The sequence below is a fragment of the Geotrypetes seraphini genome, chromosome 4 (assembly GCF_902459505.1).
Source record: "Geotrypetes seraphini chromosome 4, aGeoSer1.1, whole genome shotgun sequence".
NCBI classification, from domain to species: Eukaryota; Metazoa; Chordata; class Amphibia; order Gymnophiona; family Dermophiidae; genus Geotrypetes; species Geotrypetes seraphini.
The window spans coordinates 178,760,001-178,777,095 of NC_047087.1; the positions used below are offsets into that span (position 1 = coordinate 178,760,001).

General features: G+C 42.5%; 1 protein-coding gene across 2 annotated transcripts in view; it reads right to left on the reverse strand.

The window, feature by feature from the left end:
- Positions 1–7,942: 7,942 nt before the first annotated feature.
- The window catches only part of TEPP (testis, prostate and placenta expressed), a 90,227-nt gene continuing 81,074 nt past the window's right edge, over positions 7,943–17,095 (reverse strand). For both annotated transcript variants that reach the window (XM_033940257.1, XM_033940258.1), the window contains exon 9: positions 7,943–9,064. In XM_033940257.1, the coding sequence (XP_033796148.1) occupies positions 9,034–9,064 (31 nt within the window). In that variant the 3' untranslated portion in view covers positions 7,943–9,033. The remainder of the gene's footprint in view (positions 9,065–17,095) is intronic.

Sequence of the window (17,095 nt, forward strand, 5' to 3'; positions counted from 1 at the left end):
TGCCGAAGTGCTTTGAAAATGAGCCCCAATTTATATTTGTCTGCTTTCCAGTAGAAGGTGTTCTAGTGCCTGTTTTTATATTTAAAATGCTTCCTTTTGTTGGTTTTTGAATCTTGGGATTTAGTGGTGGTGTGATCTGTAAGCTATGCCAAATTTTTGAGGGAAGATGGCTAAATTGCAGGGTAAGTTTGCTATGTAGGTACAATATGTCTTTGTTTTATAGAATTTTGTGTTTAGTTTATGAAGTGCCTTATTCTTTTGCTATTTGAATTGAACCTTTTCTTACTGACTTGCTTTCATTCACTCTTGCTCCTTCTGAAGTGCAAAGGAATTTTTACTTTAAGATTCATGGTTTCCTCCTCCTTTGTGATATTGGATCTAGTCTCTGTTGGGCTACAGAACTATAAGCCTTCATTTATAAATATCTGGTGATCCCCCCCCTTCCTATTTTCAATCTCCCTTCTGACTGACTTTTTTTAAAATTTATATTGATATTCTGCTTTATCAATTAGTTTCTAGGCAAATTACATACTAACACACATGTCCATAAAACAATACAATCAATCAAAAAACACATCACTAATATAATTAAAACTAAAACAATGACATGAGAGGTCATACCCAGAACATCAAAATATGACAGATAGTATCCAAATTATCAGCAATTAAATGCTTCTTTAAACAAAAATATTTTCGATAACTTTTAAAATCCTGCACAGCTCTAAGCTGTTCTGGAAGCAAATTCCATCACTGGGGACCTCTTACATAAAATACAAAATTTCTCAATTTCTCCAAATAAATCACATGAAATGATGGAACATCAAGAATATTAGGTCTTGACTAACATAATAACAGCTGATGCAAATGCAGATTCACTGCTAATACCAGTAACATCTTATTTATTTTAGGTATTTATATACTCTAAGCGATTAACAATCAGGCACTCAAGCATTACCCCTATCTGGTGGACTTACAATCTATCTACAGTACCAAGGTCATACATTATTTATTTAAACATTCATATCCCTCATAAGTACATAAGTAGTTGCCTCCGCCGGAGAAGACCAGAGGTCCATCCTGCCCAGCGGTCCGCTCACGCGGCGGCCCATCAGGCATATTGCCTGAGCAGCGGTCCCTGACTAATTTTATGCCTACCTCTACACTTATCTCTAAACCTTCCACTGCTCTTAACTGTACCCCTCAATCCCTTTGTCCTCCAGGAACCTATCCAGGTCTTCCTTGAAACCCTGTACTGTGCTATTTCCTATCACGGCCTCCGGAAGGGTGTTCCATGTGTCCACCACCCTCTGTGTGAAAAAGAATTTCCTTGCGTTTGTTCTAAACCTGTCCCCCTTCAATTTCATCGAGTGACCCCTTGTTCTTGTGGTTTCTTTCAAATTGAAAAATCTGTCCTTGTCAACCTTTTCGATGCCCCTCAGGATCTTGAAGGTCTCTATCATATCTCCTCTGAGTCTCCGCTTTTCCAGGGAGAACAGCCCTAGCTTCTTCAGTCTGTCAGCGTATGTAAGGTTTTCCATACCCTTAATCAGTTTAGTTGCTCTTCTCTGGACTCCCTCAAGCATTGCCATGTCCTTTTTGAGGTACGGTGACCAGTACTGTACACAGTATTCCAGATGCGGGCGCACCATAGCCCGGTACAGTAGCAGGATGACTTCCTTCGTTCTGGTCGAGATGCCCTTCTTAATGATACCTAACATTTGGTTTGCTTTCCTCGAGGCTGTGGCGCACTGTGCCGACGCCTTCAATGTCGTGTCTACCATCACTCCCAGGTCTCTTTCCAGCTTACTGACCCCTAGCATTGATCCCCCCATTTTGTAAGTGAACATCGGGTTCCTTCTCCCTATATGCATGACCTTGCATTTCCCTACGTTGAAGCTCATTTGCCACTTTTTCACCCATTCTTCCAGTGTCGTAAGATCCCTTTGGAGATCCTCGCAATCTACCGTGGTTTCAACCTTGCTGAATAGTTTGGTGTCATCTGCGAATTTGATGACCTCACATTTTGTTCCCGCCTCCAGGTCGTCAATGAATATGTTAAACAGGAGCGGTCCCAGCACTGACCCTTGAGGAACCCCGCTCGTGACCCCTTGCCAGTCCGAGTAGTGGCCCTTTACACCAACCCTCTGCTTCCTGTCTGCCAGCCAGTTTTTGATCCATCGGTGGACCTCCCCTCGCACCCCGTGATTCCATAGCTTCCTGAGCAACCGCTCATGTGGTACCTTATCGAAGGCTTTCTGGAAGTCTAGGTAAATTATGTCTATGGGTTCACCTTTGTCCACCTGGCTATTTACCCCCTCAAAGAAGTACAACAAGTTTGTGAGGCACGACCTACCCTTGCAGAACCCATGCTGGCTCGACCTTAACTGTCCATTTTTTTCGATATGATCACAGATGCTGTCCTTAATCAGCGCCTCCATCATCTTTCCCGGGACCGATGTGAGGCTCACTGGCCTATAGTTTCCCGGGTTGCCCCTTGAACCCTTCTTGAAGATGGGCGTGACATTAGCTATTTTCCAGTCCTCCGGGATCTCTCCAGTTTTTAGGGATAGGTTGCATATTTGCTGAAGTGTCTCTGCTATTTCATTCCTTAATTCCTTGAGCACCCTTGGGTGAATGCCGTCCGGACTTGGCGACTTGTCGCTCTTTAGCTTGTCTATCTGCCTGAGGACATCCTCCTGGCTCACCTCTAGTTGGACCAGCTTGCTATCCTGATCTCCATTTTCTATTTCCTCTGGTTCCGGAATGTTGGATGTGTCCTCCCTCGTGAAGACCGACGTAAAGAAGTCATTTAACTTGTCAGCTATTTCTTTTTCCTCCCTCACTACTCCCTTTCTATCCCCATCATCCAAGGGCCCCACTTCCTCCCTCGCTGGTTGCTTTCCCTTTACGTACCTGAAGAATGATTTGAAATTTTTTGCCTCTCCCGCTAGTCTCTCTTCATATTCCCTCTTTGCTCTCCTAACCACTCGGTGGCACTCCTTCTGGCTTTCCTTGTGTTCCTTTTGGTTGGCCTGCGTTTGGTCCTGTTTCCATTTTTTGAACGATGCTTTCTTGTCACTGATCGCCTTTTTTACAGCAGCCGTTATCCATGCTGGGTTCTTTATTCGATTTTTCTTGCACTCTTTTCTGAACCTGGGGACGTACAGGTTCTGTGCTTCGTGCACCGTACGCTTGAGCAGGGTCCAGGCGCTTTCTACGGACTCTATCTTCCTTGTGCTGCCGTTGAGTTTCTTCCCCACCATTTTCCTCATTGCATCATAATTCCCTTTTCTGAAGTTGAGCGCTGTTGTTGTGGTTCTTTTCACCCTGGATGATCCCAGTTCTAGTCTGCACTGGATCATGTTATGATCGCTGTTCCCCAGTGGGTCTAATACTGCTACTTCCTTTGCAGGTCCCCCCAGTCCACTGAAGATTAGATCAAGAGTAGCTTCTCCTCGTGTAGGTTCTGTGACCAGCTACTCCAGGAAACAGTCCCTCGTGGCTTCCAGGAATTTGGTCTCTCTCACGCAACTTGAGTGCCCGATACTCCAGTCTATCCCAGGGTAGTTGAAGTCCCCCATCACCACCACACTTCCATTCTTGCATACCTGCCGCAGTTCAGTCTCCAGGTCCCGGTCGATTTCTTCCGATTGGCCAGGCGGACGATAGTATAGACCCAATTTGATGTCTGCTCCAGATCCTCCTGGTAGCTTAACCCATATTGATTCCAAGCCGTCCGCCCTTACTGCTGTTTCCATTTTGGTTGAGGGTATGGAGTCCTTTATGTATAGCGCTATTCCTCCACCCTTCTTGTGTGTCCTGTCTCTCCTGTAAAGTTTGTACCCTGGTATGACCACATCCCATTTATTGTCATCAGCCCACCACATTTTTGTGATTCCAATTATGTCTAGGGCTTTTTGACTGGCTATAATTTCCAACTCTCCCATTTTGGCCCTGAGGCTCCTCGCATTTGTGTAGAGGCAATATAGGTCCTGATTTGTCGCCCGCCCAGCTGTTTTCTTTCCATGGCTCGGCGCTCCCACCTGGCTTGCCTTTACTCGGTCATCCACCTCCCGTGGCGTGTCCGTTCTGCCCCCAGCCAGTATCCCCTTTTTTGGATGGTCCCCTGGCTCCCATTGTTCTCTCTCGACCCTGCCTGTTAGATTCATTTGGGCACTGGGCCCCTGCATTGCATCTGTGGGCCCTTTTTCTGAAGATTTCCACTCAGTCCCTTTGTCCAAAAGTTCCCTCCCAGTCCCTTTGTCCAAAAATTTCCTCTCAGTGCCTTTGTCCAAGATTTTCCTCTCAGTCCCATCTGTGGGTCCTTTTTCTGAAGGTTCCCACTCAGCCCCTTTGTCCAAAAGTTCCCTCCCAGTCTCTTTGTCCAAAAAGTCCCTCTCAGCCCCTTTGTCCAAGGGTTCCCACTCAGTCCCTTTGCCCAAAAGTGTCCACTCAGTCCCTTTGTCCAAGAAGCCCCTCATAGTCCCTTTGCCCAAGAATTTCCTCTCAGTCCCTTTGTCCAAAAGATCCCACTCGGTCCCAAGCTCTCTTTTGCAATGTCCTAGCTCAGTATCATTTTTTGATACCAGTGTCCGGTGTGTCGAGGCCAGATCGACTTCCGGCTTTCCCCTACTCCTCAGTTTAAAGCTAGGTCTATGTCTAGGTCATAACCAAAAGCCTAAGTAGGATACAAAAGAAAACACATAAACGTAGGTGAACAAACACACCCTGATCTTAAAATACTAACATGCAATTCTTAAACTAACCCAAAATACACAATCATATCAATTAAGATCTTAAATATGAGAAAAAGTATTTTGTATTGAATATGATACTCTACAGGTAATCAGTGGAGAGCCATCAAGATAAGTGTTATATGTTAAAATCTCGATATTCCACTGTTTACCCTGGCAACAGCTTTCTGGGCAACTTGTAGCAGCCTCAGATATTTCTTGGGGACACCCATCAGCAACAAATTACAATAATCAATGCTAATGTTGTACTTTGTACAACAAGCTGAAAATTGCCATCTGTCAATACTTGTTTGAGAGGCTTTATGGTCTTTAGTTAAGCGTTACTATTGTGCAATGAGTAGGATGCTCTCCCTGAAGAGGCTGTGATCACTGGTTTTTTTGGCTTTCCTAAGTAGCTCAGGAACAGAAACAAGCAATGCCACTGAGCCATCAGTTCAGATCCATATAGTGTAGTTGCAGTAGTTGTTCTTAATGTCTTTTGTTCTCAGTGTTAATGTTATCTTAGGAAATCACTATTCACAACAATTCATATATAAAGCTTCTATTAGTTCTTCTCTACAAGACACTTGTTAACGACCTTGATTATGGAATCTGGGAAACTGGGACTGTCCGGGTGACCCTTGAGGGAATGAATGCTGGCTATGGCCTAACCCTAAGTAAGCCCACAATGGAGAAAAATGATAATCACAATGCAAGCTCATTTGAGCATTCAGTCTTCACTGAATTATTTATGCTAGTAGGGTCAGACAGCAGAAATATCCGTGTATGTATATCCGGGTTCTAAGCAGATCTACAACTGTGCAATCGATACTACAACAAATCTTAAGAAGCGCCTGCAAATCATCCACCTGGCTGCATATGATAAACTGTCTTCGTTGAAGAGATCAGCAAGCTGTTCTTCATCAGATGCATCAGAATCCCTGCCAAAGAAACAGCAATATTTTGTCTGCTTCACGGAGCAATAATGGGGGCATCATTGTGTCACAGAAAAGGGTCATTGTTATGTTATATGTTTTAATTCTTTTTAAATTTGTAAGCCACTTGGATCTCTTGTATTAAGTCGGATATCAAGTGTACAATAAACATAAACTTTTTTAGGCGCGCTGACACTGCAGAAGCCGAGGCCTTCCTGAGAACATAGAGTGCATCCGCCACATAATCCATGCTTTCCATCACCAGCTGGGGATAGGCATCTTCATTTGCAGAGGGCACCCGGCGCAATCTTGTGCAACATGCACACGCTGCGAAGGAGGCTGCCGCAGCAGCCAGGATACCTGAAGAAGCCACATCAAAAATGTATTGTTGTTTTTCTAATATTAAAATAAGGTCCATTCTGCGAGCATGGGAGTCTTTGAGCATCACACCTCCATCTCTAGGGAGGGCCGTGCACATAGTAACCTGTGCCACTTTAAAATCCACCTTTGGATGCTCAAAAGGTTGCTGAAATTAAGGAACCACAGGGTAAAGCCTAGACGTAGCTTTAGGCAGCCAGAAAGAACTCTCAAGGTTATCCCATTGCTCTGCAATAAGGCCTGTGAACTCCAGATGCACTAGAAAAAAGGTTAGAGAGCATTAGAGTGGCTGATGACCGAACACTGATGCAGAGGGCTGGAATTCCAAATTGAGCTCTTTCATGACATCTGTGATGAGATGTTGAATAGAAACAGATTTAAAGAACCTGCGGATGGAAGGTTCATTGCCCAGATCCGGACTCTGAAATAACATGCTGCATTGACCTGCTAAAGGTATCTGCATCATCCAGGATGAAAGCAGTGTCAGGAGACAGGACAGGCATAGTATCTGTATGCAAGCTAAGGCAATCCGGATCTGTGGTAGCCGGCATAGAAGAGCCCTGCAGAGGAACATCTGGTAATGTAGCATCCTGCTTTTCAGCAGGAAACGCGCTCACCTGCCACGTCAAAAGAGCTGGGTCCATGGAATACGCTCTCCACAAGAGCTGCACAAATGCCGGAGAAAAGGCCGGGTCTCGCTGAGCTGTTGGTGCTGTTTGGAAGGAATCCCCTGACTCGGTGTACAGGCGCTTGGTGCCATCATCCAAAATGGATATTTGGCAGGATTTTCTACTCAGAGCCTAGACCCCAGCCCTCAAGGACCCGGAGAAGGTGAGGCCCAAATCTCCTTTCCCTTTCTTTTTCCCCATTGCGCTGTGGCATGCGATACACAGATGCTCCTGTGCAATCTAAACATGTAGTTGGCAAAGGAGTCCATCCCTACTGCTTTTAAACAAAATTTTGAGGGGTTTTGAGGCAGAATTTAAGCTTTGAAAAAAAGATCTATAAAAATCTAAAATGGCCACCGCCAGCAAATTCATGCTCAAAATGGAAAAAAATAAAGACATTTCAAAAGTAAAAAATAGCAATTTGGGGTCCCAGCAAGTTTTGTCTCTGTCCCTGTCTCTGCCCCTGCCCCATTCTTGTAAGCTCTGCCTTAACCACACAAGCCTCAAACACTTATGATTTTAAAGTGTTTGAGGCTTGTGCAGATGAGGATGGAGCTTGCAGGAATGGGGCAGGGACAGGAAAAGAACTCGCAGGGAGAAGTTGGGAAAATGAGTTCCCGCGGGGATGGGGAAAAATTTATCCCTGTCATTCTCTACACCTGAACCCTCAGAAAACTGTAAAAATCAGTTTTACAGACAACCCCCAAGTCTCCCATAGGAAATAATGGAGGTGTACTCAGTCACTGAAGTGCCTTGCCTGTCAGCTCTTTTCACTGCAGCCGAATGGAAGAAAAGGATTTTCTACCTCAGAAAAGCTCCAAAAGGACCAAACTTCAAGATCTTCGGACTGCCAGTCAGACGGACCCCGACTGAGACATCTGCTCCCTCTGAACCTTGCCACACAATTGGGAAATGCAGCCTGCACCCTGATACACCAAGGGCTGTTATTCAGGACGTACCCAGACTGTGCTTAAACTTCTGACATGGTCAGAAGGCAAGCTAGCTCCCAAGGGGACAGAACCTGAACCCGAACAGGGTGGTAGACAACAGGCTGGCTCCACAGGACCACCACAGGTTCTCTGTGAAGCAACAGTCTGGCTCCATGGAACTGCTTCCTTTCCTCTGGCAGAAGACCACTGCAAGGGGTCACACGGCAGCAAAGCCACCAAAAACAAACTTGAAATCGCAAAAAAAAGAAAAAAAAAAAAAAGATGCAGATCAGAAAGACTTCTGCCTGGATTGCTTGCAGAAATTGAAACTAGATGTCTCTGTCTCAGTAGTAGTAGGAGCACATGTGAGAAAAGTGTTGGTTTTCTGCAAGTACTGTATCACAGCTATGGATTGGACACCTCGGATACCAAATCTGGAAGGGACATACCAGAATAGTGGGTCATGTTTTCCAATATCTGAATTGAAAATAAACTAGCTTACACACATGGAAACTCCTGATAGGTTTATTCCCCAAACCTATGGCATCGTCATGGTGAAGGGCAAAATGGGCTTGTGTGTGATAGGTGTGGTAGGGTAAATGTACAGTTCAGAATACATGCATAAGTGGTGTGGTGTGCAGTAGGAGGGTATGTGTACACAGGCCAGGGTTATATGGGTTGGTCTAGAACAGGGGTGTCTAACCTGTGGCCTGAGGGTCACATATGGCCCCATGAAGTATTTTGTGCGGCCCCGGTCGAAGTCGATGCAGTGTTTTCCTCTGCTGCCCCCGGGTGTTTACTGTCTTGCTGGCTCCCTCCTCTGTCTTGCTGCAGCGTTTGCGCATTTGTGCGTCCCCAGAAACATTTTTTTCGGCCAATGCGGCTCAGGGAAGCCAAAATGTTGGACACCCTTAGTCTAGAAGATGAAGAACCACTACAGAGCTCAAGGCCGTTATAGATTGTTTTTACCTTTATTTGTTTGGGAGGGTTTTTTGTTTTTTTTCCAGCTCTATCCTGTTCTTGGCCAGCCTTCTATATATGAGTATTATCTACTGGATTTCCCCTTTTAATTTGTACCTCATATTTCTTCCATCTTGATCCTTTCTCACCTGACACTGATTTTTGTCTGTCTCTCCATCTCTCTTGCCTACCTCTTATTTTCATTAGCACTTTTGCCACATGTTCTCTTCAACCATTCTACCTCCCCCATATCACTAATCCTTCACCTCTGACAAAGATGTGCTTTTTAAGATGATGGCGATGATGCTGTACTGCATTTTGCTATTTGTGACTAGTATCCTTTTATTCTAGTTACTGTTGGGAATCTATACTAGATGGTAATCAAGCTGCTCACTCTTCTGCTGGTTCTGCTCTTTGTGTTTCTTGACCTTTAGCGCCAGGGTCGGAGGTAGGCAGAACGGCTGTAGAAAGAAACAAAGAACAGAATAATAAATACTGCAGAAACATCCTTTCAAAGGACATCTTAGTGAATAAAGACTGTCCTTTTTTAAACTCCCCATTTCATGTCCAGCTGAATTGTTTTCCTCCTGTACCGCTAAACCAGTGTTCTCAAACAGTTTAGTTTTCATGTTAATTAGAATAAAAATTATTTGTACACAGTGACTGTATTTTATGGTTAATTTATATACTTGGGGATTGTTGCATAATGTGTGCATCACTCTCTAGCACAGGGAGAGGCAATTCCGGTCCTCGAGAGCCGGAGCCAGGTCAGGTTTTCAGGATATCCACAATAAATATGCATGAAATAGATTTGCATCTCAAGGACGCAGTGCATGCAAATCCATCTCATACATATTCATTATGGATATCCTGAAAACCTGACCTGGCTCCGGCTCTTGAGGACCGGAATTGCCTACCCCTGCTCTAGCACCTACTGGGGGTTGAGCCCTTGGCCTCTTAAAGGTTTTAGCAAGCACTCTGCTAGTCTTGCTTGCACCTGCACTCCTGCTCAACAGCCTGCCATCTGGGTTCCTATATGTCCTGAGCAAGAAACATTCTCACAAACTATTTCCAATGACTCCTGAGACCTGAAAAGGTCACAAGGAGTTTCTAAAAAGAAAAGTATTCCCATATTACTTATTGAAAATTACTGAGTTATGTCTCACATCTCAGCCACAGCGCTAATACATTAAGGGTTAGTATTCAGAAGGACTTAACTGTATAGCTGTGGCTGCCACATGGATAAATTTTCTGTCTGTGAAAAAGAGGTCAGGCCAAGTTGCTAAACACCAAAAAGGGAGTGACCAAAGATGAACATGAAAAAAAAAAAATCTTAGAAAATCCTAACTTGCACCCCCTTTTTGTTAAGCCACAGTAGAGGTTTCTACCACAGCCCGGAGTACTAAATGCTCTGATGCTGCTCCGAAGCTCGATGAATTTCTACCGTGACTTAGCAAAAGAGGGCCTAAAAGAGAAGACAATCCAATGCATGACAAAAAATTGTATAAAGCATTTATTAAAAGAAAAGTCAATTTTTTATGAAAGACAATAGGCAAGTTCCATGTGGAATTGAAGGTTTAAGAGGCCCCGTGCAATGAGGAAATGTTGTGCATGCACTGTAGATTTCTCAAAAATCTTCCAAAAGTTGTTTTAAGCTTTGAAGCTTTTCTATACCAGCCACTTGTGATGACCTAGCAGTTCCACTTATTCTTGGAAAAAAATTATCCTTGACCTGAGCAGGTCTTTTTTCTTAAGTTATTTAATGTATGTTTCACCTGCTCATTCTTGTGATACAGTTATCTACATTAAATCTTATTTGCCTACTTTAATAATAATAATAATAATAATAATTTATTTCTTATATACCGCTATACCGTGAAGTTCAAAGCGGTTTACAGTAAAGATACATTTTGACAGTACATGGGATACAAACGGTTAACAATAAAGATACATTTTGTCAGTGGGGATACAAGTGGTTTGCGATAAAGCTACATTTTGTCAGGACATGGGATGCAAGGGGAGAGAGGGTAAGAGTTAGTCTCAATTCTAGAGTTGGGGGTAGTGGCGAGGTAGAGAGGAGTGCCGTAGCGAGGAAGAGGTGGGTAGGGAATTTAGAATTTGTTAAACAATCGAGTTTACAGGGATTTTCTAAAGTCTGCGTATGTAGTGGCCTCAAGTATGGGTTTTCCAAGGGTAATTATATAATAGGGCATCCATATTTATGTTTGTTAATGCTCAATATACCCACCCTTCACAATGAACATAATATGACATAAGATTTAAGGCTCCTTTTACAAAGGTGCACTAGTGGTTTTAGCGCCCACTAGCCGCTACCACCTCCTTTTAAGCAGCCGGTAGTTTAGCGCACCTTCTTAAAAGGAGCCCTTAATGTTCCCCTGCTGCAAATCAATGTGGGTAACAAAAGAAAAGAAAACTGTATATAACAGTGAATTACAATAAGTCACAGTTCACAATAAACAGTCTTAACAACCTAATATAATCAAACTCCCAAAGCTTCCTAAGCAGATAATGTTTTTAATAATTTTCTAAAATGCAAATAAGAGGGAGAAGATAGCAATAAAGAATGAAATTCATGCTCCCAATTTGTGGCCTGATAAAACATCAGCCTTCCCTGGTATTTCTTATAAATACAGCCTTTAACTGATGGAAATGCAAACAAAAAAACCCAAAACTGAACTTCGTAAAGATCTTACAGGAGTAAAACAGATAATATGATCTACTAAATAATTTGAACACTCAAGGAGGTGTACAAAACAGGCTAAGAAGACAAAGAAGTGCATATATTGTCAGTTTTATAAGACAAATTTAGTTATAATATAATAATATCCTGTAAATTAATAGTTATAATAATATCTTGTAAATTAATAGAAAAATCAAAAAATGTTTATAACGTATGCTCAGAAAACCATAATGTGCCCAGTGTTGTAACAGAAGGCACCCACTTTCCTTTTATTGTACACAAATCACTTCACCCATTGAATTTCCAGGTTCGCTCCCCCAACCACGAGAGTCAGCTTAGCTAACTCCTGTGGTCTGAATAATGGCCCCTTTGTGTTTATAGTGGAGGTTCCTGATCAGCAATAGAAGTTATCTTCCACAGAATGTGAACTTAAGTATTTTTATCATTATCTATGTTGAAAATATTTTGGGTCAAGATTCATGTGCAATGATAGAAAAGTGGGTTCCTCCTGTTACAACACATAAGAAATGCCTTCACCGGATCAGACCTTAGGTCCATCTAGTCCGGTGACCCGCACACGCGGAGGCCAAGCTAGGTGTTCCCTGATGAAGACCTTGTTAACCCGTATCCCTCAATGTGATTTGCAAGAAGGTGTGCATCCAACTTGCCCTTGAATCCCAGAATGGTGTGCACTGAGTACATTATGGTTTTCTGAGCACACTTCATATGGGATACTATATTTACCTGAACCATTAAATTTCTTTTGAATAGTTTGGTGGGTTTGGGATTATATTAAAAGTGAACTCCTGATTAGTTTGTTGTGAGGAGTTGGTTTTATAAAGGCTAAATAGCATACAACCCCTCTCTCAAGCTCTCTATGCCAAACTATTTAGACATTTTTTTTCAAGGATCTTCATAATGTATATGAAGCAAAAACTTATTTCAACATTATTGATGCAATTTTCAGTGGACCACAAATTTCTTCAGTCCTCAACATATATTGACCAATTAGTTTTCCATGTCTTCACTTCACAATGCTTGAGCAGCTGCCCTTGGCATGGCTAAGTTTTGAGTGGCAACTCTGCATCATATCAGGGGCAAGGTACTATAAATGCCAAACATGAGAAAATGAATTAAAGGTTCAATTTCATTTCATACACGATAACATAGCTGCAAGATTTTCAATCAAATTTGAAGAGGAGTCTGGACTGAAAAAACAAACAAAATGAAACCAGCCAATCACTGAGCAGACACATGATCATTCACACAAAAGAAAAAACCCCCACATTGATTATTATTATTTTTTAAATTAAGTCTTTCAAAGTTATTGTGGCTAATTTATGTAACCAAAGTTGTTCTTGATATTCCAGCTGCTGATCTTGATTTTCCCAGTCTGGGAGCCAGCATATCATCAATTATCTGACACTTAAGATCCATGATCTGATATTGATTTTGGCAGTGTACCACCATCAGTGCTGTGGGTGTGCTCATTCCCAAACAACTCTCATGTTCATTAAGTCTCAATTTTTATGCATTACCGTATTCTTCCCATCTACACTAAAGGGCATGGGCACTGAATGACATACACAATGTATGATGACTTAAGATAACATCTATAATTATTAGATGGAGATGTCCATACCAAACCCTCAGTGCTGAAGACACAACATGGCTGTCCATTTTATCACTGGCTTGGGCACTTGCTAGAAAAACTCACAAATATTTTTGACAGATTAAAACACCATAATAGTAAAATGTACAAAACTTGAATGAACTGCTAAAATTGGCCAGAACGTCTTAAGTATCTTCTCCACCTGAGATGTACCAATCGCATATGGTAAGATACAAATCAATCTCTCAGATGTCTCCTTATGATACTGTAATAGTCAGTAATGATGAGAGTGTGGTACAATGGTTAAAGCTACAGCCTCAGAACCCTGAGCTTGTGGGTTCAAACGCACACTGCTCTTTGTGACCCTGGGCAAGTCACTTAATCCCCCTATTGCCCCAGGTACATTAGATCAGTGGTTCCCAACCCTGTCCTGGAGGACCACTAGGCCAATCGGGTTTTCAGGCTAGCCCTAATGAATATGCATGGAGCAGATTTGCATGCCTGTCACCTCCATTATATGCAAATCTCTCTCATGCATATTCATTAGAGCTAGCCTGAAAATCCGATTGGCCTGGTGGTCCTCCAGGACAGGGTTGGGAACCACTGCATTAGATAGATTGTGAGCCCACTAGGACAGAGAGAGAAAAATACATGTAAACTGTTCTGAGCTCACTTGGGAGAACGGTATAAAAAATAGAATAAATCTATAGGTGAGATTTTTAGCTTGAGCTTTGAATTTAGCCTGCGAAGAATTAATTCTCTTACCTCCCGCACCCCCATTTTACAAAACTGCAGAAACGTTTTTAGCGCCGGCTGGCACTCTGAATGCTATGTGCTGCTCCCGATGCTCATAGGAATTCTGAGTGTCAGGAGTAGTGTAGAGCATTCAGTGTGCCAGCCGGCGCTAAAAACCATTTTCATGGTTTTGTAAAAAAAAAAAAAAAAAAGGGGGGGAGGGGTTAATTTGCAAATACTGACCTTTAGAATAGCTGCTCTACGACTGGTAAGGATGATGGCTAAAAAAGCAAAAACAGTTTTTCTGTCTACTAAGTTATGGTACACCATTGTAAATTTGGATTCCTCTATTCTTCCAAAGATACTGTCCATAAAAAAAAGTATGGATCATCCAAAATATTTCTTCACACAATGTGTAATTAAATTCTGTAATTCATTGCCAGAGAATGTGTTGAAATCAGTTAGCTTAGCGGGGTTTAAAAAAAGTTTGGATAATTTCCTAAAAGAGAAGGCCATAGGTCATTATTGAGATATCTTTGGGAAATCCACAGCTTATTCCTAGGATAAGCAGCATAAAATCTGTTTTACTACTTGGGATCTAGCCTAGGTTCTTGGGACCATGGTTGGTTACTGTTAGAAACAGGATACTGGGCTTGATGGACCTTCATTCTGTCCCAGTATGGCAATTCTTATGTTCTTAAAAATCACCTCCAGAACTCTAGTGCTGCACAAAAAAATACTCTTCAAATTCTGCTACATATATTTGGTAGCAACCCTATCACAATTCGAGGTCTGTTCAAAAAGTTCCAGGACTGATTATATAAAAAGGTATTAAACAATCTTACAACTTATTCCATTTGGTCCTCTTCAAAGTACTCCCCTTCTCTACATATATACTTTTCACAATGTCGTTTCCACTTCTGGAAACAAAAGCGTCTTCAGGAATCGCCAAAAGTTGCTGTATTGAATTTTGTTTTATGTCTTCAATGGTGTTGAATCGCTTTCTTTTCAGCGTGAATTTAAGTTTAGGAAACAAGAAGAAATCAAGCAGGGGCCAAGTCAGGAGAGTAAGGTGGCTGGGGAAGAACTGTCATCGTGTTTTTGTGCAAAATTTGCAAATTATGATGCATTCAAAACACCTTCCATGACTCACGACATGTTCTCCATAAACCACTTTCAACATTTCATACGTTTCTGTAGCGGTCTTACCCAATTTAGAGCAGAACCTTACGCTGTAGCATTGCTCATTGAGGTCGCACATGATGAGAAATAGCCAATCACGAAAATACACTTTCACAGAAACTGCTATAGCTCAGAGACAAAAACAGATATCAACAATCAGAAAAAAAAGATGTTGCTCATGAGGTTTCAAGCTACTTAATGCCACCTAGCATGTCTCAAAAGAACTTCCCATTGGCGCACAATTCAAACTGTCCTGGAACGTTTTGAACAGACCTCGTACCATGAATTTGATGGTAAAAAGTTATCTTCAAACAAGCAATTTTATTTTGAATAAAACAATTTCGGAGGGAGAGACAAGAAGGCGTCTGGAGCAGGACGCTGAGAGGAGCACTCCCACCTCGATGGTGCTTTTTCCTTTAAACTTTTGGAAAATAATTTGTTCCTATGCCTAAGAGAAGGGGGAAACAGAGGGGTATCCCTCCACCTACCTCAGGCTCCTCGACGCCGCGGCAGACTGTAATTTCGGGTGCTTCTGCTGCTGTGAGATATCACTCTTGCTGAGCCCGCGAGGACCGCATACCCCTCCCAAGCCCGGAGAAACGTCAGCGGAGCAAAGCATGCAGGAGGGCTCCCCCAGCGTATGGAGAGAGGCACATTCTCTAGCCGCTGTAGACCCGGAAGTGATTACAACTATGCTGACTCCGGCGTTGGAGCTGCAGCGTTCAGGGAGAGTGGAGCCATCGGCAGCTAGCGGTGGAGAGGCTGTGGGAGCCCAGAGTTCATCTTCTGGGGTAGAAGCCAAAGAAAATCCAGCTATTATCTCCCCCCTCAAGCCGCTGGTGAGACCACAGGCTGTAATGCTGGATTCTATTTGGACTGCGATTGAGAACCTACACTTGGTATACACCAACTTTGTTTCTATTACAGTGGTGCCCTCGCATAACGAACGCCTCGCACAACGAACGCTGCACACAACGAACTTCATGTCTTGATTCACACAACGAACTTCGTTTCACACAACGAACTTCACACAATGAACTTCCGTTTCACACAACGAACTTCGTTTCACACAACGAAGTCGCCCGAGCTGCCGATGTATTGCATCCTTCCGCGCAGGCACTGCAGGCAGTCGTTAGTCACTGCGCTTAACTGCCCTCTCTCACTGTATACAGTCGTCCTTTTAAGATAAACTCAATATTTTTTATATATCATGGCTTCTAAAAAAAGCAGGAAGGTGATTTCTGTTGAAATGAAACGGGAAATAATTAGAAGGAGTGAATGTGGGGTCAAACAGTGTGACCTCGTCAAAGAGTTTGGCCTCAGCAAGACCACCATTTTTACCATTTTGACAAATTTATCTTTTTTTATGTCATCTTAGCATATTTTATGCTGCAGAACGAATTATTTTTTTTAACATGTATTGTTATGGGAAAACGCGTTTCACATAACGAACTTTTCGCATAACAAACTTGCTCCTGGAACCAATTAAGTTTGTTGTGTGAGGCACCACTGTACTTTAAATTCTACCTCTAGGATAAGTTCCTTAGAGACTTCTATTCAACAACGTCAAGTGGATTTAAAAAACTTAGAGAAAGTAACAACAGAAAGAACTTGCTTACTAAACAAATGACAGATAAAATGATGATCTTAAGGAAGATTGAAAACTTAGAAAACCAACAAAAAAATTTGAATTTAAGGATTCTTAATTTTCCAATAGCTAAGTTTATGTCGCCAGAAGAACTTTTTAAAAATTTCATGTTGACTGTTTTAAATATTCCGGAAGCAAGTCTCCCCCCTATACAAAAAATGTATTATTTAAAACAAATGCAAAAGGAAAAAGCTGTAGTAGTTGAAAATACACAGTTGGCTGTTTCTGCTATATTGCAATCTTCTGATATTGAAATTCAGGGGCGGGCGACATTATTGGTCTCATTGGTATTCTTGCAAGATAACGAAATGCTGTTGAAATTATTCTTTAATTTAAAACAGATCACCTATTTAGGTGAAAGGGTATAGAGTGGTACCTCGGTTTACGAGTGCACCGGTTTGCGAGTGTTTTGCAAGACGAGCAAAACATTTGCAAAATCGGTGCCTCGGAAACCGAGCATGCTCAAGGCCCAGCAGAGGAGGAAGCCGATTTTCAAGAGTGCCCAGATGAGGGTAAGAAGCGGCGGGGGGTGCTCAATTGTGTCGGGGGGGATGTCGGATCGTGTCGGGGGGGTGCCCAATTGTGTCGGGGGGGGGGGGTCGGATCGTGGCGTG